The sequence below is a fragment of the Amblyraja radiata genome, chromosome X, assembly GCF_010909765.2.
Source record: "Amblyraja radiata isolate CabotCenter1 chromosome X, sAmbRad1.1.pri, whole genome shotgun sequence".
NCBI classification, from domain to species: Eukaryota; Metazoa; Chordata; class Chondrichthyes; order Rajiformes; family Rajidae; genus Amblyraja; species Amblyraja radiata.
In genome coordinates, this window is record NC_045999.1 from 416277 (window position 1) to 429950 (window position 13674).

Consider the following 13674-nt stretch of genomic DNA (forward strand, 5'->3'; position numbering starts at 1 on the left):
ACTGAGGCCCCAGATGGCAAATGTTTGAAATGGAATCTAAAACCTACCTTTCTAACTCTGAGCCTGTAATTATTGTTTTAAGGCATTTTTTTTGTAATCATGTGCAGGCTTTGTGCAATATCTGGAACCTCGGCAGTGCTTCTGATGTGATGCTCACACAGCCTCACTGTAGGCAATGTTAGGGTTTAGATCCAGTAAGGAATGACAACGTGATGCGTAACATGTGGGAAAACTACAAGGGAGGTGTCCCTGTGCATGTTACCTTCTTTAGAGGGTAAAGGCTGTGAATTTAGCAGGTACTATTGGAATACCTAGATAAATAACTATAGTTTATTTGGAAGATGTCATCCCATCTGAGGCACACAAACATGATTAACACGCCAGTGCAATGCTGAGTGAATGCTGCAGTGTCAGACATATTATCATTTATGTGATGTGAACATTAAACCTCGTCGTCTCCCAAATGGATACAAAATATTCTGCAGCAGCCACTGAAAGATCAGTTTAGTTCTGCATAGTATCCCAGAGGCAATCTTCCCCAGCCAATATCAGATTGCTGCAAGGTAGGACAGTGCTGGCTGCAGATTGGCAGTTGCATTTCATCCTGTGCAAAAGCAAAAACATTTCAAAGTGACTTAATTTACTGTGTGGGACTTTTAGATATGCGGAATGGTGGTTGTCCTCGCTTGGCTCCAGGTTATTTTTCTTCATTTAATCCACTGCAACGGAGGTCCTGAACTCCACATTGTTAAAGTTTGCAGAAAAACAGTCCTGTTCGTGGAATTTAGCGGGTCTGAGGTTGTCTGGTGGGAATTTGTTTTCCAAAATTAAACTTTATTCACAATAATAAAGAAATGTATACAAAACAAGAACAATGCATAGACTTTTCCGATATTCTCAGCGGATGTACACACACTTAGCGTTATATTTGGTAGTGTTCACAAAACTGTCATTATACCAGACACCCTTGTCATGCATGTGGCCCCTGGTGTGATATCCCTTTCCTTGTTTGAGGGAAATGGACAGAGAAAGTTTCAGATCGGGATCCTTCAAGACTGGGTAAGAGGCGTAATAGCTGGTAGTAAGAGTCGAGGGAAATGCGTGGAGCAAGAGCTGGCAAGTGATAGGTGGATCCAGGTGAGTCAGAAGGGAGAGAAATGGGTGAAGATAGTGATGCAGAGTGGAGAAGACAAATGGTGGAATCTGATAAGCGGAAAGTGAGGTGTGAAAAGTAGAACCAGATGGAGGGTTGGAGAGGGGGTAAGGGTGGAGGAGGGGAAAGGAACTGAATGGCACAAGAACAAGGTGTGCATGAAAGGATATGGGTAGATCTGTAGAACAAAGTGGGGAGGGGGGGGACAATCTATATTACTAAAACTCTGTTCTTGACCGCTTTTGGCGATCTGTGCTGCGATTTCCGAGAGAACGCCGCCACCTATGGCCATCATTTTTGGCCACCTCGCTCAGAGCCCCCCACCGCCGCATGTGTGCCGAGGATTTTTCCCGTCGATTAAAAATGACAGAGATGTTAATGTTTTTACAAAATTCCCCATTCTCTCTGCTGCCCCCGTTGGTGGCAGGGGGGAGGGACTATAAAACCAGGAAGTGGTGTGCCTCAATCAGTGTCTGCAAGCTGGAGGAAGGCAGAGGGTCACGTTTCTCTGAGCTGTGAATAACACTGAACACATGTCTACTCAAATGTAAGTGCCCTTAGTGGTTCTAAAATGCTTGCAGAATGTGTCTATTGGTTCTAAAGCTTGCAAAAAAATGTCTATTGGTTCTAAAGCTTGCAAAAAGTGTCTATTGGTTCTAAAGCTTGCAAAAAAATGTTTATTGGTTCTAAAGCTTGCAAAAAAATGTCTATTGGTTCTAAAGCTTGCAAAATATGGCTATTGGTTCTAAGCTTGCAAAAAAATGTCTATTGGTTCTAAAGCTTGCAAAAAAATGTATAATGCTTGCAAAGAATGTATTGGTTCTAAAGCTTGCAAAAATGTATATTGGTTCTAAAGCTTGCAAAAAAATGTCTATTGGTTCTAACCCTTGCAAAAAAATGTCTATTGGTTCTAAAATGCTTGCAAAAAACATCTATTGGTTCTAAAGCTTGCAAAAAATGTCTATTGGTTCTAAAGCTTGCAAAAAAATGACTATTGGTTCTAAAGCTTGCAAAAAATGTCTATTGGTTCTAAAGCTTGCAAAAAATGTCTATTGGTTCTAAAGCTTGCAAAAACCCCCAAAACTATTGGTTCTATCGCTTGCAAAAAATGTCTAATGGTTCTAAAGCGTGAAAAAAAATGTCTATTGGTTCTAAAATGGTTCATACTAGCACTCCAGAAAGCCCCCCCCCCCCCCCCCCCACGCTTGGCTTGGGTGTGTCTTGAAATTGAAAGGCACTACTTACTGCAAATGGTGGCATGAAGTTGAAAGGCACTACTTACTGCAAATGGTGGCTTGGGTGTGGCTTGAAGTTGAAAGACACCACTTGCTGCAAATGGTGGCATGAAGTTGAAAGGCACTACTTACTGCAAATGGTGGCTTGGGAGCATTGGCTTGAAGTTGAAAGGCACTGCTTACTGCAAATGGCTGCTTGGGTGCTTTGGCTTGAAGTTAAAAGGCACTACTGTAAATGCACTTACTTCCTGTTTGCACTGTATATTGATTTTAGATAAAACGCTACCACTTACAGCTGTGATTTTTGGCCATCTTACTCAGTCCCCCTCCGCTGAGCAGATGCAGATAATTCTTCCCATCAATGAAAAATAAAAGTGTTATTAGTTTTTTTTTAAATGTTGAGAATCTCTCTCCTGTCAATCACTCCATGAAAGCCACACCTTTTCCGGTGGAGGGGGGGGGGGGGGTTATAAAACCCAGAAATGTGGGTGTGGCTCAGTCTCTGCAAGATGGAGGAGGGAGAGGTCACGACTCGCTGTCTTTAGTGGCTTTGCACCCTACTTCAAATGGTATGAAACTGCACTTGAATTTGGTGGCCTTGCACCCTGCTAGAAGTGGTAAGAAACTGCACTTGAATTTGGTGGCTTTATACCCTGCTTGAAATAGAATTTCAAGGATTAGCCGTGAGTCAACTACCAGCCCACCAGTCGTGAGTGAGTGAATTGCCAGCACAACAGGCTTGATTGACTGAGACGCCAGCCCAAGAATCCATTTGGCGCACAATTTGCATACTAGCCCTCTGGAAACCAGTCCGTTTAGCCCACAACACCCATACTACGGCTCCAGAAAGCCCCCCCCCCCCCCCAACTGGCCACCAATATTAGAATTGGTGGAGAGGTGGAATATTGCATTGGATGACCAGCCCTCCTGTGTGATGCTGGGACCCAACGGGTCCCACTTAGTCTAGTGCTTACCTAAAATTGGAGAATTCTGTGTTCATTGACACTGACAGAATCTGGAAAGAAGAATAAAGTTAACGTTTCGGGTCAAGTCTTCTAGATACTGCCTGGCCTGCGGACTACTACCAACATATCCTATTTATATAGATGCCAGATGTTGGAGTGACTCAGCGGGCAGTATCTGGATAGAAGGGATGGGTAACGTTTCGGGTCGAGACACTTCAGAATATTTGTATTTTGGAAGATGGACACAAAAAGCTGGAGTAACTCAGCAGGACAGGCAGCATCTCTGGAGAAAAGGAATGGGTGACGTTTCGGGTCGAGACCCTTCAGAATATTTGTATTTTGGATTTGTAGTCTCTTCATTCCTTCCTCGGATGTTGCCTGACCCTCTGAGTTCCTCTCACACTTTGTTTTTGTTCTAACAGCTGAAGTACTCTTTGAAGTAACTCCGGACTGTCAAAGTCGCCACAGCCAGACATAAAAACAGCTTTCCTCCTCGAGCAGTAGCTCTCCTCGTCTGTAGCCTCCTTTTGCTCTGGTATTTTATATTATTCTTCACATGTTTTATTTTTAATTGTCTAGTGTCTATCGTGTTATCCTCGCGAGCAAAGCACCAAGGCAAATTCCTTGTATATATGTATACACATACTTGGCTAATAAAGGTATTCAATTCAATATTCAATTCAATTCACTCCAGGACCCTGCTCCTGATTTTGTTGAGGCGATTCCGGTCCAGTTGCTGTGGTGACTGGTGCTCCAGGCCGGGTTTTGGTGTAGGTTTCCCATCCGATCCACACTGGGGATTCCGGTGCGGCGGCCGCTGTGCTCCAGGCCGGGTTTTGCGTCCAACCCCGTCCATGCTGGGTATTGTCCGCGAGTGGCGGCGACTCGTCTCGTCTCTCGGCTCGACTCGTCTCGTTCACCGACTTCTCCCCGACCCACGGCGGCGGCGGGCGCCCCAGGCCCAGGCAGGCGATGGCGGAGCGCCCACTGCGGCTCCTGTTGCTGGCGCTGGCGGCTGTGAGCGCGGCCCCGAGCTCAGGTACAGGCGCCGTGAGGGGAGGGTCGCGGGCCGGCGGGCGGGCGGGACACTCGAGGGTCCCGGGCCAGGAGGCGGGGTGGGCCGGCCGGCCCGGTGCAGGGGAGGGGGTTGGGGCCCGGGGACTGACAGCGGACACTTGCTGATGTGGGGACGCCGTCTGTCCATCTCCTCCCGCCGAGCCCCGACTCCCACCGCAGGTTTCATGCCCCACATTCCAGCATCTGCAGTCTCCTGTCTCCAGGGGAAAGTTCCCGCGGCGACACACGGGCAGGCAGCTGAGGGGAGCGGGTCTGAGTGGGGAAAGGACTGATAGGGCTGCGGGGATTCCTCTCTTGATTCGAGCTAGTATGGGTTTGATGGGCCCAATGGCCTTCTTCCCTGGCGGAGACTATTCCGTGGTTCTGAGATGAGGAAGCCGTGGAAAGTAACGTTGGGATTTAGGGAGATGCCAAAAATGAGGAGAGATGTAAACGAAATGAGGGCCAGGTAGAGTGAGGGGAAACTACATTGTGACAGGGAGAGAAATTGAAAAATAACAATGAGTGGAAATTGGGAAGTCTGGGATAATGAGGGCAGATTGTGGAATTCGAGGAGAGGGAGACTGGAAAATGGGAAATGCTAGTGATGGGGATAGAGGGATTACCTATAATGAGGAGTAACTGGAGTGGAAGTCCTGGGTAAGGTAGATATGGGAATGCAAGGAGACTGGGAATAGCGAATGTGGGGATACTGGGAATAGTGCTAAAGAAGGATTTGAAGTGGATACCAGGATAGAGTGATTACTCTGTACTTCCAGGCGACCGGGATATTGGTCAGCGAAGGATGAACGTGAGGCAATGCCAGCATGCTGGATGAGCAGGAACATTGAACGAGTGGAACAGGTTCTGGGATAATGTTAAAGACCGCGTGGGAATAACAGGATAGCAAAAGATGGAGAGAGACATTGTGATTGTGCGGAGAATGATGGAGATACTGTGAGGAAGATTGCGGAAGGACCAGTGTGTATGAATGGGAGGAATTGGGAATTGGAAGGAATAGGTTGGAAATCTTGAAAGCTGAAGGAAGAATGAGATTAAAAGTATTTTTAAACATTGGAAAAAATTGGAATGAAGGGAATAAGAAAATGACAAATGTGGATCAAAATAGTAATAGTCGTGGAATTTGTTAAACTTAACTTGTTCAGAAATTTCTCTGTGAGCATTTGATGAAATGACTTGTAAAATGTTTGATGAGTTTTCTATTTCAAGGCATTGAAAACTTGCTAAGTAAAAAAAAAAGTACAAATTCTGAAGAGTATCTGTTCGATAGAAACAGGATCGATGACCTTTCCGTCATCTCTCGTTTACACCTCTGTAAAAAAAATCAAATGCTTCATATTTCTCTGTTCAGTTATCTTTCTTCCGAGAGCAGAGGGTTTTACTCAGTAGCGATGCTGTGCTGTAACACCATGCCCAAAGGTGTCAATGTAGATGATGTGTGGAGTAGGAGGGTGACCATGGGGTACATATTTGCTGAATCTGATCTTTATACACTCTGTGTCCATAACCCCAGCAGATTGCAATGAAGAGTAGGAGCTCTTGTGATATTTGTGAGCCTAGTTATCATTGTGTCTCTGGCCCTTTAGAAGTATATAGTAATTCTGGCAATGGATGTGAAGTCTTGGAATATCCAGAATTATCAGGTTGCAGTCAAGTTCATGAGTGGAGATTGGGTTATTAATTCCAACCAGTGAAATACACTCCAAAACATAATGGCAACTTGTCTCCGTACAAACTTCAATTGTAACCGAGCAGAAGTACTGGCAGTGGGAGTACTTTGTATTAAACATTTTTAGAGTCACACATAATATGAAAGCAAGCTTAATTAGAGATTTCATATTTGTAATAATCAGAAACAGCAGGAATTGGAATTCCTGGGCTTAGTGGTTACTTTTCACCAGTCATAAGCCAAGAGCTTTTTGGAATAGCATGGAATAAGCATGGAATAGAATCATTGCTTTTGTTGTGGAAATGTTGATGCTCAGAGAAATGTCTTAGTAGACTGGCTCATTGTTCTCTTACCGTGCCAGTTGTTTGAATTGTGGCAGCAGTTTCTGAGATCAGTTACCTATCAGACAGTACTTGTGGTCTGAGACCTCACTGATCATCTTTGGTAGCCATGAACTGAAAGTTGCTCTGGCTTTTCTTGGTGATAAAGGGATATGGAACAAAATCCCATTGGTGTTTAAACACTTTGGAATGTCCTGAAGTCATGAAAGTATAATTATGAGTTTTTGAATTCACTTATACCCTATTTGTCTGTTGTTTTGCTGATTCTGACAAGGATGTGATTGCAAGGTGCTCCTACTTTGCCCAGGTGGTTGTTCCTTATGTATAAGTATTGGTTGGTTATCTAAATAGGCATCACTGTTTGAGTTTGATCCTTTCGTCATATGACTTAGAGAAACTTATTTTGATTTCAAAAATAAACTTTATTCATAAAAATATACATAAGAAACATAAAATAACAGTGCATGTCTTTCTTTACATTCATGGTGTTGTTTAGTCTCATCATTTATAGTGCTATTGGTTCTATGCATTTTTGGTGTTACCGCATTCTGTGTGCAGAGAACCATTGCCATTCCTGTGGCCGCCCGGGACGATATAAACATCAGGTGTTTGAGTGGCATCTACACGGCTTAGCTCAATGTTGTGGGCAGCAAACAGCAATAGGACCAGTTCCTGGCTGACATTTCTTCCCCATCGCTAACTACTGTGACTAATTACATCCCCTTTATTGTCACGGTATGGTGATGCTGTTTAAATCCTCCATATGCCAGCAGAATACTTCACCAGTTTACTGGTTGTGCTGCTGTGTCCACTGTAAGGTACAGACTGAGTGTATCTGGGTGAAGGGGAGTGTGGGAATTGTGGTGGAAGCTTCTCAGTGTGTACTGTTACTGGGACCTGACGACAGGGCAGAAGCACACACCTCAAGCAATTGTATGTAAAGCTGCAGCTGTTCCATTCCAAGGTGTTGACGCGCAACAAGTAACACAATAACTACCTGGCAGAAGAGGAGAGCTGGGGATGGAATATTAACAGGATTGCTGAGTGACACGAGCACTGGTGGGTTTTAGGTCCTATTACTGATTAAAAAATCTGCTTCATATTCCCACCTCTCAGGAATCCTGGCTAAAACATGTGTTTCAAATTAATTTGTAAAGAAACCTCTGAGCATAATTGCTGGCTGAGTGGATGAAGTGCAGCCTGCTATTATGTTCAGTGAGGAGAAACACTGATCTTGTTCAGGTTGGCACCGGACTCTTCTTCAGCTGGCATAGGTAGTGGTGAAAGTACCAGCCAGTGTTCCTGCTGCCCATCACTGTCCAGTCAGACAGGAACAGACACTGCAGATGCTGGAATCTGCAGCAAAAAATAATGGTGGAGGAACTCAGCTGTGGGGGAAAGAGATAGATGACAGTTTGGGTCAAGACACCTCATCTGCACTGAAAGAGTAGAGGGGAGATAGCCAGTATAAATAGCTGACTGGGATGGTTGGTCCAGAAGTGACAGGTGCATCGAGGCAAGGAGGGGTTGATTGGCAGATGGAGTCAGGTGGTGAGGGAAGGGTGGAGATGGCGACGTTTTGGGTTGGGAACAGGTTGCGATCGGTTGTGAGTAAATCTTTATAAGCTGTCACCAGGAACTTTCATAAGATCATAAATGATAGGAGCAGAATTAGGCCATAGCATTAATTTAAAGTCACTGTTATTGTCATAAATTAGGAAATTTGGCGGCCAGTGCACACGATATGATCCTGAAACTGCAATATTATGGTGAGATTGCCTTGTCTCATTTTAGTTGATCGCTAAATATTTTCAAATCAATGAGCAGAAGTGTCCTGTGTTTAGCTGAGCATCAGATGGACCTCTGTTTAATGCTTCATCCTTCAACAATGCAACACCCACTCAGTAATGCACTGGACCCCGTGCTGCCTACTGAGTCTGGAAGTCTACTGATGCACACGAGTGACCTACTTTAGCAGCCTTGAGATTGGTTGAGATATGAGAGTCTCTCTGTCCCAAACTCTTTCTCTTGTGCTGTCACTAGACCTGCATCCTTCAGGGTTTTGTTTATCATTTATGTCAAGACCAACATTTATTGCCCATCCCTAGATGGTGGTGGCGAGTAGCCCTCTGCTGCAAACCTCCTGCTATAGCAATTCCCCCAAGCTGTTATGGATAATCTTCTATGATTTAGACCAAGGGCCAATAGAGGAATGGCCCCATATTTCCAGATTTCAGTGACTCAGAAAGAAAGTTGTAGCTGTTGGAATTCCTGTGCACTTGCTGCTCCTGTCATATAAGAATTATGGATTTTGGAGATGTTAATTGCTCTTGCAAAAACTGCAGGGGACAGTAAATGGTAGACACACTGAGGGTGGAAGGATTGAATATTTGAGATGGTGGATGTAGTGCCAATCAAGTAGTCTGAAGAAGGGTCTCGACCCGAAACGTCACCCATTCCTTCTTTCCAGAGATGCTGCCTGTCCCGCTGAGTTACTCCAGCTTTTTGTGTCCATCTTAGGTTGTTTTTATCATCGATTGCATTGAGTATCGACAGTGTTGGAGCTGCACTTGTCCAGGAACTCCAGCACCACTCAGAAAGGTTGAGTGTTTCGTGGAATTGGTTCCAAATGTTTGAGCTCCGTTTAAAAATACTAATCATCCTCTTCCTATGGTTAGGTTATGTGCCCGAGATTAGATAATTTGAGCATTGGGAAAGCTTGTCATCAATTACTTTGTGACTCATTGAATTGAAGCTGGAAAATGTGATGTTGGTTTGACTAGTGTACTGGAGGGGCTACCCATATTAATGTTCCCATTTGGTGCTGGATATGTACTGTTCAACGAAAGCAATAATATTATGGTTATGTTTTGCCTTTTTCAATTTCCTGGTCTGGAGAATCTATAATGCAGTTTTACAGGGAGTTGGTGAAACCTCACCTCTGCACAGTTTTGGTCTCTATATTTAAGGAATGTTACACTTGCATTGTAGGCAGTGGAGAGAAAGATCATCAGTTGATACTTGGGACAAAGAGGTTGAGGTTGACGAGTTCACTGGGGATTGGAACAATGAGGTGATATTCCTCAGACATCAGATTCTGAGGGGATTGATAGAGTGGGGGAGAGGGTTTCCCTTCGAACTAGGGGCACACACACACACACACACACTCACACACACTCACACACAATCACTTATACACACACACACACACACACATGCGCACACACACATGCACTCACACACACTCACACACACATGCACCCACCCACACACACACACACACCCACACACACACACACACACACACACCCACACCTACCCTCACACACACACCTACCCACTCACTCACTGGGGCCACAGCCGCCGCTATCACCGATCTTCACGGTCTCCCTGGGGCCATTGACGCTACCACAGAACCTGCTAAATCGCCCACCGCACATAACGTGTTAAGAGTTTGCTGTGGGCCGGATAAAATTGCGTGGCGGGCCGTATGTGGCCCGTGGGCCATAGTTTGGAGACCCCTGGACTAAAGGGTAACCCATTTCATAGTGTTGTGGAGGCACTTTGTCCATCAGAAGAAGTTAATCTGCGGAATCCTCTACCCCAGGCAGCTGTGGAGGCTGAATCTTTGGATATATTTAAGCATAAGACTGGCAAATCTTTAAACCATGAGGGACTCAAGGGTTGTGAGTACAGAGCACTAACATGATGTTGACGGTAAGATTGGATCTGCAGTGATCGTACTGAATGGCATGACAGGCGGGCTGGGCGATTCACCTACTTCTGTCTCTCATGTTATTATTTTCCTGAATTTGGGATCTAAGATTTGGGAGATGGATGGCTGTGCTGGTTGGGAGCAGATCGAGGATTGTGAATTTGCATTACACAAACATTTGGGGCTTCAGTTTCTGTAGATTCTGTTGCATTGGCAGCCGGAATTATGTTTCTTATTTCAAAGTACATTTTATTTGTAAAAAAAAAAATATATATATACTAGAAATACCAAAAATGCAAACCCCCCCCACACACAAAAATTGAGTTATTATAAATTACGCAGGTAGTGTGCCCCTGGCTAGATTCTGGCCTGGCTTGTTGACTGTTGCTCAGATGTTGACGAGCCATCACTTTCTCCTAGTGTGGGTGACTAATCTCTGACAGAAGGGTTTTACTCACATATCCCTTAAATTCTTCAAGTATATGTTCCTGAGGAGATGAACAGTTCCAGTTTACTGTTCACCATTCACTATTGGAGCGTAGAACAAGCACAGCACAGAAACAGGCTCTTTGGCTACCATGCTGGTGGTGATCATGATGCCAATCTAACTCATCCCATCTGCCTGCACGTGGTCACTATCCCCTCCTTGTTCACATCACTGCCTGAATGTCTCTTAAACAGTGCTATCAGAACTGCTTTACTACCTACTGTGGCAGCACGTTCCAGGCACCTAGCACGCTGTGTCAAAAAACATGCCTTGCACGTCGCATTTGAACCATTCCCCCTCTCATCTTTAACCTTTGTTCTCTAGTATTTGAGATTTCCACTCTGGCAAAAAGGTTCTGGCTGTCTACCATGTTGCCTCGATTACCACTGGTGCTTGTGTTCACTTCCAATTGTCAAAAGTATCAATGCAAATACATGTTTCTGATCACACACCCACCCCCCACACACACCCACACCCCCACACTCATGTTTCTGATCACAATCACACACACACACACACACACACACACACACACACTCCTCACACTCACACACACACACACTCATGTCTCTGATCACAATCACACACACACACACCCACTCCTTACACTCACACACACCCACCCCACACTCACACCCACACCCCCACACTCATGTTTCTGATCACACACCCACCCCACACACACACCCACACTCATGTTTCTGATCACAATCACACACACTCATACACCCCCACCCCACAAACACACCCACACCCCCACACTCATGTTTCTGATCACAATCACACACACACACTCCTCACACTCACACACACACACTCATGTTTCTGATCACAATCACACACACACTCACACAGACACACACCCACCCCTCACACTCACACACACACACACTCATGTTTCTGATCACACACCCACCTCACACACACACCCACACCCCCACACTCATGTTTCTGATCACAATCACACACACACCTCACACTCACACACACACACTCATGTTTCTGATCACAATCACACAGACACACACCCACCCCTCACACTCTCACACACACACACTCATGTTTCTGATCACACACCCACACACACACACTCATGTTTCTGATCACAATCACACACACACTCACTCACACTCACACACACACACACACACACACCCACCCCTCACACTCACACACACACACACTCATGTTTCTGATAACAATCAGCTGCCTTTGTTTTGCCTTCTACTTCATTTCTTAAGCAGAAATAATTCCCAATTCCAACAAGTTCATGCTGGTATCTCTGATCCATGGTTTGTATCTATGTCACTTTGTTACCTGGAGTTTAGCATGAACTATCTGAACTGTGAAGACCAGCAGCAGTGGAACAATAGATGTTGTTTTTCATTTGAACTGTGCTTGGAGAATGTTTTTAGTCGCATAAGGTGAAGGAGGAGGGGGGGGGGGGGGCAATGATGAGCATTACATCAGAAGAAGAATGCACAGCATTATCATGGAGTATTTGTATCCGTAACTATAATATGCTTGTGACAGCACTGCCTTCAACCAAATATCATACATCAATGGCACTGCATTTCATTACACTGCTCTTCCCTGAGGCTCACATTCTGGATATGGCATTCTGAAGAACCATTAGGTAGGTACCTGAGTCTTCATGATAAATGTTAATAAACTGCAAGTCTAGAACTGGTATCAAATGATGGAATTCTCAGTCAGATTTGACTGAAACTGCGCTCAGGGAAGAGTCACATGCCCAAGTTCGTAGATGAAGCTAATTTTTCCAAATGTCTTTGGCTTGTTGTAATAAAATAATTTCATATTCTGAGTCTTGGTCCAGAAACCCTGCTGCCCTGAGGATATTAGTTTCCCCCGTCTGAAGTTCAAGCTCGCTCCCTCCACATTTAATATATTTCAGCTGTTTTTACACCAGACCTCTTGTTGCAGAATGCAAAGCAGCATTAGGTTTAGCTACAAGAAGGGATTAAAATCTACAGACCAAGGTCCTCATGGTGACTTGTGAAGATTGTGAAGCAACACATTGCCTATTCTAGCTTCAGATCCATCATCTTGAACCTCCAAATCATTTGATACGTATTGAGCCCAGGATAGAGTGTGGCACATGTGTCGGGCTCCAAATCCTGGCAATAACACATGCTTTACATTGGCAAAGGGATATGGAACTACCTTTCTGGTCTTCCAAGGGGCTTGGCAAATGGTGATCTGTGCACTTTTGATAATTCATTGGTGCATTAACATATTTCTGTTCAAAGTGATTTCCTAATCCTTCTTCTCTCCTCTTTCCTCCCTCCTCCACCCTTCTGCTCCTCCCTCCTAATGTCAGTCTTCTCTCCACCTCTTTTTCCTCCCATTCTTTTTTTTCTCCTGGCCACCCACACTTCTCTCACGTAGTTACGTTAATTACTGCTAACCCTGTGTTTTTATCAGTCAGGCTTGCATTGGGGAAAAGCAGGGGATTGCGAGCGGATTGGAATGCACATCGAGCCCTAACCTGAGGCACAATACTGGTGTCATTAAAACATTGTTTTGATTTAAATTATTCAATTTAATAGAATATTATTAAAAATAGTAATTAGTGTGCATCTTATCAGCTTATGCGGATCGGAATGGTGGTGTGTGATTGTACCACTGCCTTCAAACAGATTGAGGGAGAGTATTTGTGCAGCAACAATATTGATTCTGAACAAAGCATCGGCTGCGCATTTGAAGCTGTTTAAAGGGGCACTATCACCATGAAAATAAGTCTTTAACAAGCATTTATTACTGAGGAGAGGGGGAGGTTCTGCTCTTTTTATTTAATCACTGTATTGAGAGTATGTGTCAGGAATAGATTTATGAATTCTTGTGTGAAATGCTCTCCGTTGGTCTCTGCAAATGGAGCGGTGTAGATGTATGTGTGAACATGTATGTCTCGGCTCTCTGTAGGCTGGGTAAAGCAAGAGTTGGACCCTTTTGTAATGGTTGTTGTGGATACATTTTCTGCCTGAGCTGACTGTCTGATTCACACACTGCAC

The 13674-nt window shown here is 44.6% G+C and overlaps 2 protein-coding genes across 9 annotated transcripts in view; both read left to right on the forward strand.

The window, feature by feature from the left end:
* mtmr10 (myotubularin related protein 10) overlaps window positions 1–13674 on the forward strand; it is a 902395-nt gene that overhangs the window by 269464 nt on the left and 619257 nt on the right. The gene's annotated exons all lie outside the window — the stretch shown is intronic.
* neo1 (neogenin 1) overlaps window positions 4133–13674 on the forward strand; it is a 111749-nt gene continuing 102207 nt past the window's right edge. For all 8 annotated transcript variants that reach the window (XM_033015101.1, XM_033015097.1, XM_033015099.1 and 5 more), the window contains exon 1: window positions 4133–4392. In XM_033015101.1, coding sequence (XP_032870992.1) covers window positions 4326–4392 — 67 coding nt within the window. In that variant the 5' untranslated portion in view covers window positions 4133–4325. The remainder of the gene's footprint in view (window positions 4393–13674) is intronic.